The sequence below is a fragment of the Pteropus alecto genome, unplaced genomic scaffold (assembly GCF_000325575.1).
Source record: "Pteropus alecto unplaced genomic scaffold, ASM32557v1 scaffold67, whole genome shotgun sequence".
NCBI lineage: Eukaryota > Metazoa > Chordata > Mammalia > Chiroptera > Pteropodidae > Pteropus > Pteropus alecto.
In genome coordinates, this window is record NW_006441061.1 from 1,810,090 (window position 1) to 1,824,316 (window position 14,227).

Consider the following 14,227-nt stretch of genomic DNA (forward strand, 5'->3'; position numbering starts at 1 on the left):
GCGCGCGCGCCCTGCCCCTCCCGGCCCAGCGCCCCCAGCCTCGCCCCTCCGCGCCCATTCCCTCTCATGCCCCTCCGGCCTCGAGGATGCGATCGCCGCCCAGCCCGCTCCCCGACCCCTAGGCAGCCCCCGAATCCCTCCCACCTGAACTGCCTGCCCCTCCAGTCTCTGCGCCCCCAATGCTTCACGGCCCCAAGCCGCTGCCCCTGGTGGGCCCGCTCGCGCGCCCCATCCCCAACCCGACCCCGACCTCCACCCTGCCCCCGCCCTACCTAGGGGCAAGGCGACTCCGCGGCTGCTGGGGCTGCCGGGCTCCTCTGACCATCCGGCTCCTGCTCCGCCGCGGGAGCTGCTCCGGCGGCCGCAGGGCTCGCTCGGGAAGCTGAGGCGGCGGAGGCTGGAGTAGGCGGAGAGGCGGGAGAAGGGCCTCGCGCCTCTGCCAGGCTTGCCGCCGGGCCCGCCTTCTCCGCGCCTTTCCTCCGCTCCCATTGGCTAGAGTCGTAGTGAGGCCGAAAGTCTGGTGATCGATTGGACGCTCGAGCTGTCAAATCCCGTCACCTAGAGTTTGGTTGAGACTGCAGGTGGCGGCAGAGGTGCCTTAGAGACTGCTAGCAAGGCAAGGGAAACCTAAGCGCCCCCGTGTGCTCGAAAGTAGAAACTGCAACTTCGGCGCCCGACACCTGCCGGCAGGTTCTGCTAGCTCTGCGTCCCGCATCCCACACACCTGCTGGCGCCCCCAACACTGCACCACGTCAGGACCAAAAGCCAAGCACTGCAATTTCCCAAACTCCTCCGGCAGGTGCAACAGCAACTCTCCAAAATGAGCTTCCTTTGGAACCACCTCGTACTCAGTCCCTATTTACTTAACGCTGAATGACATGCTCACACAGCTCACAGATATCCTTCATAGAGGATATAGCCAGAAAACTCTTAACAATCTACCAGAATAAAGCGTGGTTTAGATATTCAATACTCTGCAGAAAAGGCCCGCTTGGGCACAGGCTTCCAAGAAAGCAAGAGATATGTTTAATTGCCACGAAGGAAAAAACAACACTGAGAACAATTGATGCCATAACTAAAAGCAGTGCGTTCCACTTTGAAGGGCCTGAATAGAACTGATCCCTGAGTGTATGCTAATCGTCCTGGGATACTGCAGATGATTGTTAAGTTCTACGCCAGTTAATCAATTAAAATGAATTTCACTGCATTTTGGTTATTGACAGACTACCAGCACAGAAACACAGTTACCTTTCCACTTCTACTTTAACGAGGCGGTCCTTGAAAATGACATAGCTCATAAACATATTACAAAATTATTCCTTCAGCCTCTCGATTCCTTGTGTTACACTTTTTGTTTGGTAGATCCTTGGCATCTATTCGAAGCTGGGAGGAGGCATAAAACTTTCTCTTAAGCTACTTCCATTTTATTAGAACGTATTTTTATACGTTAATAATGTGACACTAACAGGTTGGAGATAAATCTCTCACTAATCTTCACAAATGGCAAAAATGAGGATACTAGTGTTTCACAAAACCAATTTTATGGCTGCCTTTATGCAAAGATGGCTTTTTCTACATCTCTGATGTTAAAAATGACCTTCGTTGTATGAAACGATGGTAAATTATGAAGGGATTTTTTAAATGGCTATGACAAAAATGTCAAAAATCTGTTGCTTTCCTAAATTAATATTTTATGTAATCCCCAAATCACAGAACCACAAACCACTTCAATCCCAACCAACAGTATCCACCTGTATTATCAACATGCCAGAAAGGGTAAAGAACCCCAGAATAATCTCAGACAAGATCAGAAGAGGTGGGGTAGCAGTACTTCCGGATCGTCAACTCACTAGGAGTCTAATCTTGAAATAGCACTCGTTATGTTTCTTAAAATATGGATTAAAATTTTCTGTCTGGTTTCAAGGTCTTTCAATGCCTCTCTGATACATGGAAGATATTAGTAGAGCTGAGGCTAGTCATTTCTTATGCCTTCTCAAGAAGTACCCTCAAGTTGTATCTGAGTCATGTCCAAGTTCTAGTAACCTCTGTGGCTGTGCTTTTACTATATAAGAAATGCACATCCCATCAACCTAGTTCACATTTAATTCATATTTTCAGTTAAGCCTTCCCCAATTGCTTCATTCTACATCAAACATGTCTTCTCCAAATTTGTCTTACATAAGCTATGTCAGCAATTCCATATTGCCTTGGGTTATTCTTCCCAACTACATTGAATTTGGGCAAATGGTGTATCTTAGTAAGTACTCAATAAATAGTAGCTTTGGGCCAAGGACTGGGTGCTTCATGAGTGCTATTTTTTAATCGTTATCAAGCCTGTATGGCAGTCTCTTATTTTAGACACAAAATTTCAAGATTCAGAGAATCCAGCTAGCTCAGGGTCACACGCTACAACAACCACTACTGTTCAAAATTGCTTAAGGGAGCTTAAGACTTACTCTGGTATGCCCTACAGGGGTTCGAATTCAAGTCCTCCTGTGCAACCGTGGGCAAGTCACTACCCTCTTTAAGTCTGTTTTCTTGACTGAAGGAAAAAAACGGGTAATGGAGTCATAGAGACATAGTAAGGGTACCACAAGATAGGGCACGGATAGCATTTACTTAAGTGTGCTCAATACAGGTTAGATGCTATTACTGCTGGCACAGCCGGGGTTTTTACCTAGATCTGATCCCAAAGCCTGTATTCTTTCCACTATTCCATAATGCCTCCATACACTCCTTTCTATCCTACTCCCATTTACATACAAAAGCAGAGTGTTGAAAACATGGGTGCCCAGGGGTTAAGTGGCATATACTTATGTAATAAGTATTTTTGCTGACACATGCAAAAATAATCTTCATAAATTTCATGCATTTTTGAATTAAGAAAACATCTGAATGATCCAAGCCAGCATAAGCGTACCCTCATGAGGGTAAAAAAGGCACATATTCATCAACTGATTGACAAGGAAGTAGAAAACTAATGAGAGGAACGAGGAACCAACCTTCCCCAAGCAACTACTGTGTTTGGTCTCATGGCAGGAGACTTTCCAAATGCTTTTTGGTGTTTTACTACTGTATATTTTCTTAGCACGACTGCACATTGTAAGTACACAATTGAAAGAGTTGTGACAATCTCATGAAGCATGGTTCTGGGCACCGGATCCAAGATGTAACAGTGGATATTGCCTTTAAAGAACTGAACACTTAGTTCAGTCAAATGCAGAAGAAAAAGTTTCACTTCTGTTTACTAGTCAAGCAACCAAGTGAAGGAATAAGCATTTTTTTAATTTAAAATGTGTTATATATAATGCTAACTTATTGTTGGGACATACTACAGACTATGTATTACATAAAATTTTCTGACAAACTTCCTATAATATTTTTATTAATTTACACTGAGAGAATATAGCACCTTGCATCCAAAGAACTGAAGGTGCTTTACAAACATTAGCATTTAAAAAACAATTACATTTAAAAATCTGGATTCTTGCTGTTAAATCTCTTCGACTCCAGATACACAATTTTTGGAGGCTGAAGGAAAGCAATTCTATTTCTCACAATGAAAGAGGCTCAGAAAGAGTTTAGATTTGCTTTCATAATACAGGCATCTTCCAAAACCTGGTGCTGGGCTTACAAAGCAAAAATACACAAATCTTAATGCTGTCAACAATATTTCAAACCTTATTTCAAAAGCAAAATCCAGGGTTTAAGATGTCAAAATCTTCCAACAGTTCTAGATATCCAGATGCAGTAGGAGCTGATGCAGGTCGCATATTAGATGTGCTCTCGATCCAGGCTTTTTAGGATCACACCCAAACGAACACATTGAAAGTGGTGAGATTTTTCAGGAAAAAGCATGAACTATAAAAAGCTAGCCAAGAGCATATTAAGCAAAAAAGGAAAGGGAGTGATTGGCAATTAAAAATAGACAGTTCTCACTAGAGCCTAGGACACTTTATTAGAAACCAAGCATATCATATGCAAATAAAAATAGTTATTACCCCCATTAATACAACATAAGGGATTTTACATTCAGCCTAGACACAGGGAGTAACAGAGCCTCCTGCCTACAAACCTATAACTTGCAAGTATCCTCCACCACATGATTACTCTGTATAGTACATAGCCCTTATTTAGTAGAGGAATCCGAATATTCCTTTTAGGCTTACAAAGTCCAACACATTCACTCTCTCTTCCCTTTACATGTCTAATAGTAAAAACTATTTTTTTTTTTCATGCAAAAAGCCATCATTCAGTTTCAGAGAAAAAAATCAGGCAGAACAGAGATGGGAGTTAAGGAATGGACAGAATATTATTGGCACATGCCCAACTAGTGACAAACAAATGCAATACACCATGACTTAAAAATAAAAGTCACATTACAGGGATAACTAAAATAACTACATCGATCTAAGCTGGGGAGTGTCAAATGGAGAGGGCTGGGGGTTATCAGTTTTATTGGTACAACTTAAGAGCAAGCACTTAAATACAATTTATGGTAACAAAAAAATACTGCAGAGAGCTGTTCAAAGACCATACCAAGTTGTCTGCATCATTAATTTCCAGTGTTTCACAATTAGTAAAATACATAGCTACATATCCCTGCAAGATTAATACCTTTCCCCCTGAATTACACTGGGGTCAGGGCAGTGACACAAAGCTACTGACCCAACAGTTCAAGTGTGTGCAGCAAATGTCTTAGCCACTTCTTTCATATAGCTATACAATTAAAAACGATACGAGTAGCTGGGTGGTTAGGAAAAAGAAATCAAAACAGTATTGTGCTCATTTAATAAAAGAAAACCCTGATGAAAAATTATGTGCCAAGAAGTGTAGACTATAAAGATTTTTATTGCATTTTTAGGTTACCTGGAGTTCTTATCCTGAAGGGGAGAAGTTGGTTTTCAAAACTACCTGAACAGATGCTAAAGTGCTTTATTAATCAGCTGGCTTCACAAAGATTCCTAAAAAGACAAAACTTAATTGTGGTGGTAAAGGGATACCAACTATTTCACAAAATGGTAAGTTCCAACATCATTTGTGACCATAGTCATAAGAGATATTGGAACACCTGTCCTTATTAAGTGGACATTGCATATCAAGAATTGATCATCACAACCCTTTGGATATTTAAATTACTTACACAAAGCCAAAACATGGTATCACAGACCTTTACAAAAAAGGACAATTTGTTTCTTTCTACATTTTTTAAAACCTGCTTCAGATTACAGTTCACAAATACAAGAGTCCTGACTTTTCAACCTTTCCAGTTGCAGTTAAAAAATGAACACTTTCTTAAAAGTTAAGGTCAAGTGTTACAGCAAGAGAATGATTCCTATTGAAAAGTACATAGATTTTACTTAATGATATTCGTGATAGATTGTAAACTGGATTGATCACATTCTACTCAACTGGTGTCAAATGAACACATCAGCATTACAAGTATTAAATGTTTTTCTATTACTATAGAGGATATAAACCAAAACATTAATATGGCAGTTATGTTCTTTAGGCACAGTTTAGTGATTTTTTTAAAAAATAAATAGTACTGAATTTCAGTTGAAGTTTTAAACTCAATAACCAAAGGGTCAAGAACTCTAAGAAAAAAGAAAAGAATAACTTTAAACTAACAATGTAAGCTGCTTAAAATTTCTAACACTTTAACCTGTCTGGGTTTTATTTAAGATTACTTTATTAAAAAATACAAGGAATCTGAAAAAAGATCAATACAATTATCTTAATGTACAAAGTCATAAGTTGTAGCAGTTTTTAACTAAAATTTAAAAACACAACAAGGAGGGCAGCCCTTTAGACCAATTTATTTTATATCCATTTAAAATATCATCCAACAAAGGACAATGAAGTTTACAGCTGGGACAAGTATACATAACTCGAGGCATTTGCAGTCCATCATGCCCACTGAATAACAACTTTGCTGCTGAAATTTCTTAAAACTTACCAAACTAAAACAAAAGGCTGAATGATACAAAAGGAGTATTTCAGTGTAGTCTGTTCTGTCAATTGGCTTTTTAAAAAAAGGAAACACATCTTGTTTCCCCCAGACCAGTAAATAAGCAAGAGCTACATGCAGCAGTATGAATATTAAGACATTTCTCAAGTCTTCTCAGATGAGTCCAAGGTGGGAAGGGATGGGGGAGAAAACTGATAGAAAAACATTGCTATAGACACCATAACAAACAATAAATTTAGATAATTTAAAATTAAAAAAAAAAAAGGCAAGAGGCAGCATTTCAGCAGCAAAGTGCTCAATAAAAAGTATATTGTATGGGGTAATACACGAAAGTTGGGGTAAGAAGAGGGCAGAAAAATGGGTCAGCAGGATGGGCGAAGGCCTCAAAGGAAATACGGCGTCGTCGTTCTGGGAGGAATAACACGTTCTGAATCTGGAACTGCCCGGAATAACTTTGGTTCTCTTGTATTTACGTCTTTGAAGACCATGATTGAAGCAATATTTCCACAACGATAGCAGTAATTAGGCGCAGACCACACTGTTACCAGCTTCTCATCAAACATAAACTTATAGCCTTCGTGCACTAGTTGGTGTGCTCTGCAGATGAGTTTTAAGTTGTTGATATGAACAAACTGTAATTTAGAAAGGTTTTGTTAAGTATCCAGCATGTTTTTTAAAAAATCAACCTCCATATATAAGAAAATAAACATTTAAATACAAATCCTGTTACTAAATACAGTTCTCGTGATTATAAACCCATTCTACAGTTACCCCAAGTAATTTCAATAAGTTATAGGCAAATAGAGACACTTCGGCCTGAGTCTATAGAAATCTATATAAAAGAGTTATATAGCCACAAAATTAGAAGTTTCTGGAAGAAAAGCATTTTACAAGTACTATCAGATATGAAAACAAAGCTTTTTAAGATTTAATAATAAACATTTTGCTATCAATATCTATCATTTACTGAGGGTTTAGTATGAGTCTTTCAAAATTTCTGAGAGATTTATTATCCTTCTTTTGAAATTTAAGTAAACAGAGATTCAGTCAGGATAAATAATTTACGTAAGTTATACTGAACTGAACTCTCTGACTCCGTGCTGGATTACTTCCCAATATAAGAGAGAGAGAGAGAGAGAGAGAGAGAGAGAGAGAGAGAGAGTGTGTGTGTGTGTGTGTAACTAAAAATAGCTGAACCTCAAAAAGTTGCCTATTCACAATATATATATATAATTCATTATGTTGTATATCTAAAACTAATACAATGTCATACGTCAACTGTACTGCAACTAAAAATATATATTAAAAATATTTTTGTTTTTTAAAAGTTGCCTATCTTGCCCTTGCTATCTCATTACTTATCTGCAATATTTGAAAGAAAAGGAACATTTTATACATATTACCAAGGAGATGCTGAAGGAGGTGCTTTCATTATGTCATCTCATCAAACCATTGAGTAATAAAAGATGATAAACTAGATGAGAAATTTGACATCCACAGCCACCACAGTTTGAATAAACTAGACTAGAATTTTGTTATCTACAGCCACCATATTTCTTTATGTAGTCCATTAGCAACCACAAACCACTTTTCTGAAAACGTTGGCTTTACCTCATTTGTGACCTTTGCGCCAAAAAGCCAGCCTGCTCCTCGGGGACTGATAGCCCAAGTATCCACATCTTCAGGATCTGACCAAACCAGATCACAAAATGCTCCTTTATGAGGAATTTCCTGATTCCGTTCAATGGTTCGAATTTGATCCAGTGTTTTGATATCAGGAGATAAACCACCATGAACACACAAAATCTGCTCATCTATTAACTAGCAAAAAAGGATAACAAAGAGCTGAACAGACATATAATAATAAACCCAGTCACATTTAAATTCATCAATGAATGCTAATGATATCAATATAACTGAAACAGCAATTAGATAAAAACATGCAGAGTGTTATTGGCAAGAAAATACTTGAGGTTTAAAAAAGATTTATATCAACTTACAGCTGCTACTGTGAGCATGTCGAAAACTTTGGTACAATATCTCCAGGCATTAGCATTACCATATTTGGTTTGGCACTCATCTAGAAAAGAAATGAAAGAGCTCTCATTCACGAAGTTCTGAATCTGCCCATAAAAAAAGATTACATCCAATTGTGGTACAACAGAAATTCAGCTTAAACTAGTAAGAGAGTAAGAGGGTTCAGCTTATCTTTATAATGACAAAAGATAATGCAAAATATAAAATCTAAAACTAAAGGGTTATGAAATTAATATTTTTAAATTTCTCAATATCTGCCTTAATTTTGCTCAAGGAAAATTCATATTAATAATCTCAATGGGAGGGGGGAGGGGAAAGTAAAGGGGGGAATATTTTAAATCATTTCTTCAATTAAAATACTGAAATAATTAATTTTTAAAAATCTCAATAGTTCTGCTGTCTATCTCCTTCAAAGAACTTCTTAACCTCTTTTTTTAAAACTTTTGACCATATAAAAGTTTTATAGAAGCAGATATTTTGCTTTGAATGCTGAGTTTTGTTTCTAATCCCTGAGGGTCCTCGGATTCTCTGGAATAAGCACAGAGATTTTATATATATATATGTACACATATATATCCTTTTATATATATATGTGTATATATACATCCTTTTATATATGTATGTATGTGTGTATATATATACACACATATATCTTTGGTATATCATATATATGAATATATATGTAAAAGGATATTCATTCAGCTATGTGTATAGCTATGTGTATCAGCAACTTAGAAATAACTCCAACGTCCAGTGTTAAAGGGACTGGTTAAATCAATTAGCAGGGGTCCCCAAGCCCCAGGCCAAGAGCCAGTACCAGTCCGTGGCCTGTTAGGAACCAGGTCACAAAACAAGAGTTGAGTGGTGGGCGAGCAAGCGAAGCTTCATCTGTGTCTGCAGCCACTCCCCAGCGCTGGCATCACCACCTCAGCTCCACCTCAGATAACTGGGCATTAGATTCTCATAGGAGCACCAGTCTCTGGTGCCAAAAAAGTGGGGACTGCTGAATTATAGGACACCCATACAGTATAATACAATGCAGTTATAAAAATAACATCAATGAATTAAAAAGGCAGGTTATAATACTAAATGAAAAAAGCAGGTATGATCCCATATGAGTATGGTGTGTGCATGCACACGTGTATGTATACAACATATGAACAAATATATACATACATGTAGAATAGATTATCAAACTTGAGTATGCAGGACATTCACCTTCATTAGATTCAAGGGTCCCACCCCAAAAGATCTGCAGGGGGATCCAGAAATCTTCATTTTTAATAAGCACCCCAGATAATTCCAATGAGATAAACTGAGAACAATACCTTGAGGCCCTGATCTAGAAAGATGTACACCAAAAAGTTAAGAATGGTTCTCTCTCCATGGTAGTAAGACTTGAGGAAGAGGGGGAATTAAAAGGTGAGAAAGTAGAAAAAGATTATCTGTATTCTCTAATTTTATTACAAAGCAAATGTATGACTTGTGTGGCTTTTCTTCCCAAAGAAGAAAGTAAAACAATGTTCAGAATCAGAGAAATAGAAGATCTTACCATAAAATCCATACACTTGTGTTATCTGTCTACTCTCATGATTTCCTCGCAAAAGTGTAATACGATCAGGCCATTTAGCCTTTAGTGCAAGAAGGTAAGTGAAGGTCTCCAAACTATAGTAACCTCTGTCTACAAAATCACCCTGTAAAGTAAAAGTTTATAGTTACAAACAATACGATAGCAATAATATTTTTAAAAACTTTTATCAAAGTGCACAAACTCAGAGACACAGCCCAAAATAACAAAAATGAAGAGTTACACATACTGAATTATTTAGAAATTGTGTTTTAATAAAAAATTCAAGTTGGAGTAAATAAGCTGTTTTTACTACGTGTCTGTGCTAGTCTGTGACCCAGGAGGCCTATGGGACCCTGCAGTGCAATTCTCTCAATGATATTGCCTGCAAATCCACCATTATTTTTTCAATTCTCTAGATATCCTACACTAACAGATATTTCTAAAAGGTCAATGTGTGACTCAAAAAAAGTTTAATGAATTTCAAAAAACATTTTAACTGTATCAGAAAAGCTGCCAACTTGAAGAAAATAGTTTTTTTTTTTTGTAAAAGCAAATACTATAATTATACCTGTCTCAACAGGTATAACCTCCCAGTAATGTTTTACTTGGACTAATATTAGACAAATTGGAAAAGTGCTAAAGAATAATAGGAAAGTAACCCAGAAATTTTCAGAAGGAACATGACAAAGGATTCAGAAAAAGTTCAACAGTAACATTACATTCCAAAAGAAAAGCAAATATGCACCTTAATAGCAAATATGTATGTGTGTATATTCACCAATCCACAGTTTAATAACAGATAAAGATGAATACTCAAAAAAGTCTCATAAAACAATAAATTAACAATTTATGCCTTAACCTGTGGTTTTAGGCTATTTTTTCTACCCAACTATTACTGAGGGCTATAACCCAGTCTTATGTATACAGCAGTTTACTAAAGCAATTCTCAACTAGAGGACATAGCAAAATATAGAAAAGTACAGAATCACTTTTTCAAATATTTAAATAGTGATTATCACATGAGAATCAAATTATGTAATTTACATGTAATAAGACAGATCCTTCCCATTTTAAATAAGTACCAGTGTCAATGGTGTTTACATACCATAAATATGTAGTTTGTGTCAGGAACCTGACCACCGGTTCTGAATAGCTCACAAAGATCATAAAACTATAAAAGAAATTCAATATATGTTGATTACAAATTCCTGTGGAGGAGTAAAATAATAACACTGACAGCAAAACATGTAAAGAAGCAGTTAATTCAGAAGACTTCAAGTATCTACATTAATACAAAGAAATGAAGTATAAGCAAAACTGCCAAGTGCCCACCACCCAATCCTGAAAAAAGCATTATAGTAAAGCTTGGATCATTAATGCTATAGGTAGCCCCTCTCAACTTACTTTCACTTGAGAATTTAAAATCATTTACTAGTTACCTAACTTGTCAATAAGCTTGTCAGTAAGCTAAACTAACCACCCCACCCCATATTCAGCATCTAAAATGAGGTAAAAGATAAAAACACAAGTAGATAAGAGTTTTTTTGAAGAATAAATTTATATGACACTTTATAATGTCATGAAGAACCTTCCTACCCGCTACTGCTGGAGCTGTGTACCCTTAGGCTCCACAGCTGTGAAGTGTCTTTTTAAAAATCAATAAAGAATTGCATATTTCACCATATTCTATTTAACTGGAAATTGGTAACTGACAAATTATACACTTGGTAACTTCAGTCAACTAGATTAACCTCATTTAATTCATAAAGAAAACTTCACAGTTTTTCTGAAAAAGAATTTTGGATTCAAAGAATTGACTGTAGTATACTGTACCAACTACAACAATTTATCTTTTAACTACAACAATTTATCATTTATCTTTTACACTTGAAAATAAAATTACTACTAAATTTCTAATACTTAAAACAGTATAGGAATCTTAGTCACAGTGAACAAAACTGAAATTTAATTGTTAACTTCTGAAATAAAGCACTACCCTTTATAACAATGTTTCTTAAATCTAGAGTTATTACTTGCTTAGGTTAAAACAAATTTAGAAAATTTAAAATTTTCCTATATTCTTAAAATTAGCAAATAAGTGAAACAAATGTTCAGTCTCACTGAAGTGGTAAACTATTATTTTTTCAAAATATTTGCTGTCCATTTCTATTATGTAGTCTCTCCCTTTGAAAGGAGTATAATTCCAATTTCCCACATCACAGATGTATACATGATGTTTGCATGTGTATCATGTCACTTATACTTTTTATATATTTACATATACATACACACAGTATGAACAGTAAAAAAGAAATACCTATCTAATACACACACATGTATATATACATGCATATACATACATATGCGTGTTATTCTAGTCTAGTAATTCTACTTCTTTTACTATACCCTAAGGCAAAAAAAAAAAATCAAATGCCATGTAAACATATACAAAATGTGTTACAACATCATTTATAATAACAAAAGAAAAAACTTTCATACTAACATAAGGAAATATTTTAATAAAGTATGATCAACTCAAGGACTTGGACCTTATGCAGTCATGAATAATGATTATAATGGAAACTGTAGCAAAATGGAAAAATGATTAGGAAAAGAATGGAACACAAAACTATACTTATAACTACATAATTTTACTATGTAAAAAACTGAGCACATATACACCCAAAGTCAGGAAGGAAACACTAAAAAGTTTTATAAAACAGTTGCTTTTACAAAAATGTGGCAGAAGAGTGAACTTAAACTTTTCTACTGATGTTTATAGAAATACGTTCTTGAATAAAAATTTATAAGTTTCAGAGACCACCTAGGAAGACCAGGTGCTGCAGGCGTAAAAAATAAAAAATAAGGGATTGTAAGTTGGCAAGGTCTTGCAATCTGTGAGGTCAACCAAAGGTTGTCTCATCTTAAAAAAAAAAAATTATAAGTTTCCATTTGCCCTATGTACATTTGACAGACAATCAAAAATTCTGCTTCGGGGACACATAGTTCCTACTCCATATTGGAAGTTTTTCCAAAATTATTTAATATAATAAACATTTACTGAGAACATGTGCAGATAATTAACCCTGTCCTACATTACTGGAAGCCCACCTCATCATTTCACAAATAATATCTACCATGTACTGTATGTTTTTCATATCACGCTCTGTAAATATTCTCATTTTAAAACAAAGCCAATCCTGAGAAGTGGATTTTATTTCATCATTAGAGGCAAGGAAACAGTTGGCTTACTCAGTTGTTTTAAATTTTTTGGTTTCAAAACCCATTCAGTCTTAAAAATTAGAAGTCTCTGAAAAGTTTTTGTTTATGTAGGTTATATCAATCAGTATTTACCACATTACACATTAAAATGGATCATTTTTTAAAATCCATTTTAAAAATAAATAACTCATTAAATAGTAATATATACACATTTTTAATGAAAAATAAACCGTTTCTCAAAACAAATTCAAAGAGAAGAGTGGCACTGTTTTATAGTTTCATAAATCTCTTTAATGCCTGGCTAAATACATCACAGCTGGACTCACATAACCTGCCTCTGCATTCAAGCTGTTGGGATAGAATGATTAAAGTATAGGAGGAAAATCCAGCTTTCACAGAGGTATGTGTTACAAAAGGAAGGAGTATTTTAATTACCTTTAGAGATAATGGTGCATATTCTTCTTTTAATATATCAAAACTCGACAAGTGGTCTTATCATACTAAGGTAAATTGGTCTAACACATTGAGTGGATACCACACTGGTCATTTGGAAAATGGAAATGGCATTTCATTATATATTATCAAAAACTCATATTCATAAATACATTAACATTACCATTCATGTCATTAGAAAACTCTTTAAATATCAGAAGCTGTTAGCCTCATGGTGGTGTACTCAAATTTTCTAAAATTCCAATTTTTCATTTGAAAACTCAAATTTTGGCATCGGTAACAATAACTGTCAATCGTGTTCTTTGAAGTAACAGGCTCCCTTTCCTTTGCTTTTGCAAAAATGGTTGCCAAATACCCCATAGTTAGTCATTCATTCTCAAGTAAAAATAGCGTTCCATAAAAAAAAGAGGCTACTCAGCTCATGATGCAAAGAACTGTACAAGCACTTTTGCTTGAGCAAACCATCTTTCTTTGGTAGGCAGCAGATGTGCTTTATGCATACTTCCTAGTTTATCACATTCAAAAGTATCTACTCAGGGTTGAGAGTTACAATTAATAACGCTGCTTCATCAGGGATATTCTTAAGTGATACTGGCATTTTATTTTACTGTGCATGCATGCTGGTGAAGACAATGACAACCAGCATAGTCTGGTGCTGCTCCCTTGATTTGTGCTGAGGCACCACAGTTTTACCCTCACTTGATTTTGTACCACTTGAAGGACGCTCAAGGATCCACAGGCCACACTTAAAGAACTTGTGAGCTAGCTGAAGTGGTTTCTTAAACAGATGGTATGTAGCCAAGCCAGGACTTGAACCAAGCTCTGCCTGACACTGAAGTCTACCATCTCCTCACTAGATTACACTGTTGCAGTGCTTCTCAGTACTACAGTTGGCCCTCTTTATCTGCAGATTGCACACCCTTGAATGTACTGAAAATGTTCTTTTGGGCAGAGGTGGGGGTGGGGGAGCAATG

General features: G+C 36.3%; 2 protein-coding genes across 3 annotated transcripts in view; both read right to left on the minus strand.

Annotated features, from left to right (window-relative positions):
* SCAI (suppressor of cancer cell invasion) overlaps positions 1–445 on the minus strand; it is a 113,073-nt gene extending 112,628 nt beyond the window's left edge. For both annotated transcript variants that reach the window (XR_001517478.2, XM_006917959.3), the window contains exon 1: positions 273–445. Coding sequence is in view for 1 of the 2 variants with exons in the window: in XM_006917959.3 (XP_006918021.1) it covers positions 273–325 (53 nt within the window). In the remaining variant the exon portion in view is untranslated. The remainder of the gene's footprint in view (positions 1–272) is intronic.
* A 2,923-nt stretch (positions 446–3,368) lies between these two features.
* PPP6C (protein phosphatase 6 catalytic subunit) overlaps positions 3,369–14,227 on the minus strand; it is a 26,605-nt gene continuing 15,746 nt past the window's right edge. The window contains exons 3-7 of the mRNA XM_006917960.3: positions 10,684–10,749; positions 9,561–9,702; positions 7,972–8,051; positions 7,583–7,792; positions 3,369–6,603 (exon numbers count right to left, since the gene is read on the minus strand). Of these exons, the coding sequence (XP_006918022.1) occupies positions 6,355–6,603; positions 7,583–7,792; positions 7,972–8,051; positions 9,561–9,702; positions 10,684–10,749 (747 nt within the window). The 3' untranslated portion in view covers positions 3,369–6,354. The remainder of the gene's footprint in view (positions 6,604–7,582; positions 7,793–7,971; positions 8,052–9,560; positions 9,703–10,683; positions 10,750–14,227) is intronic.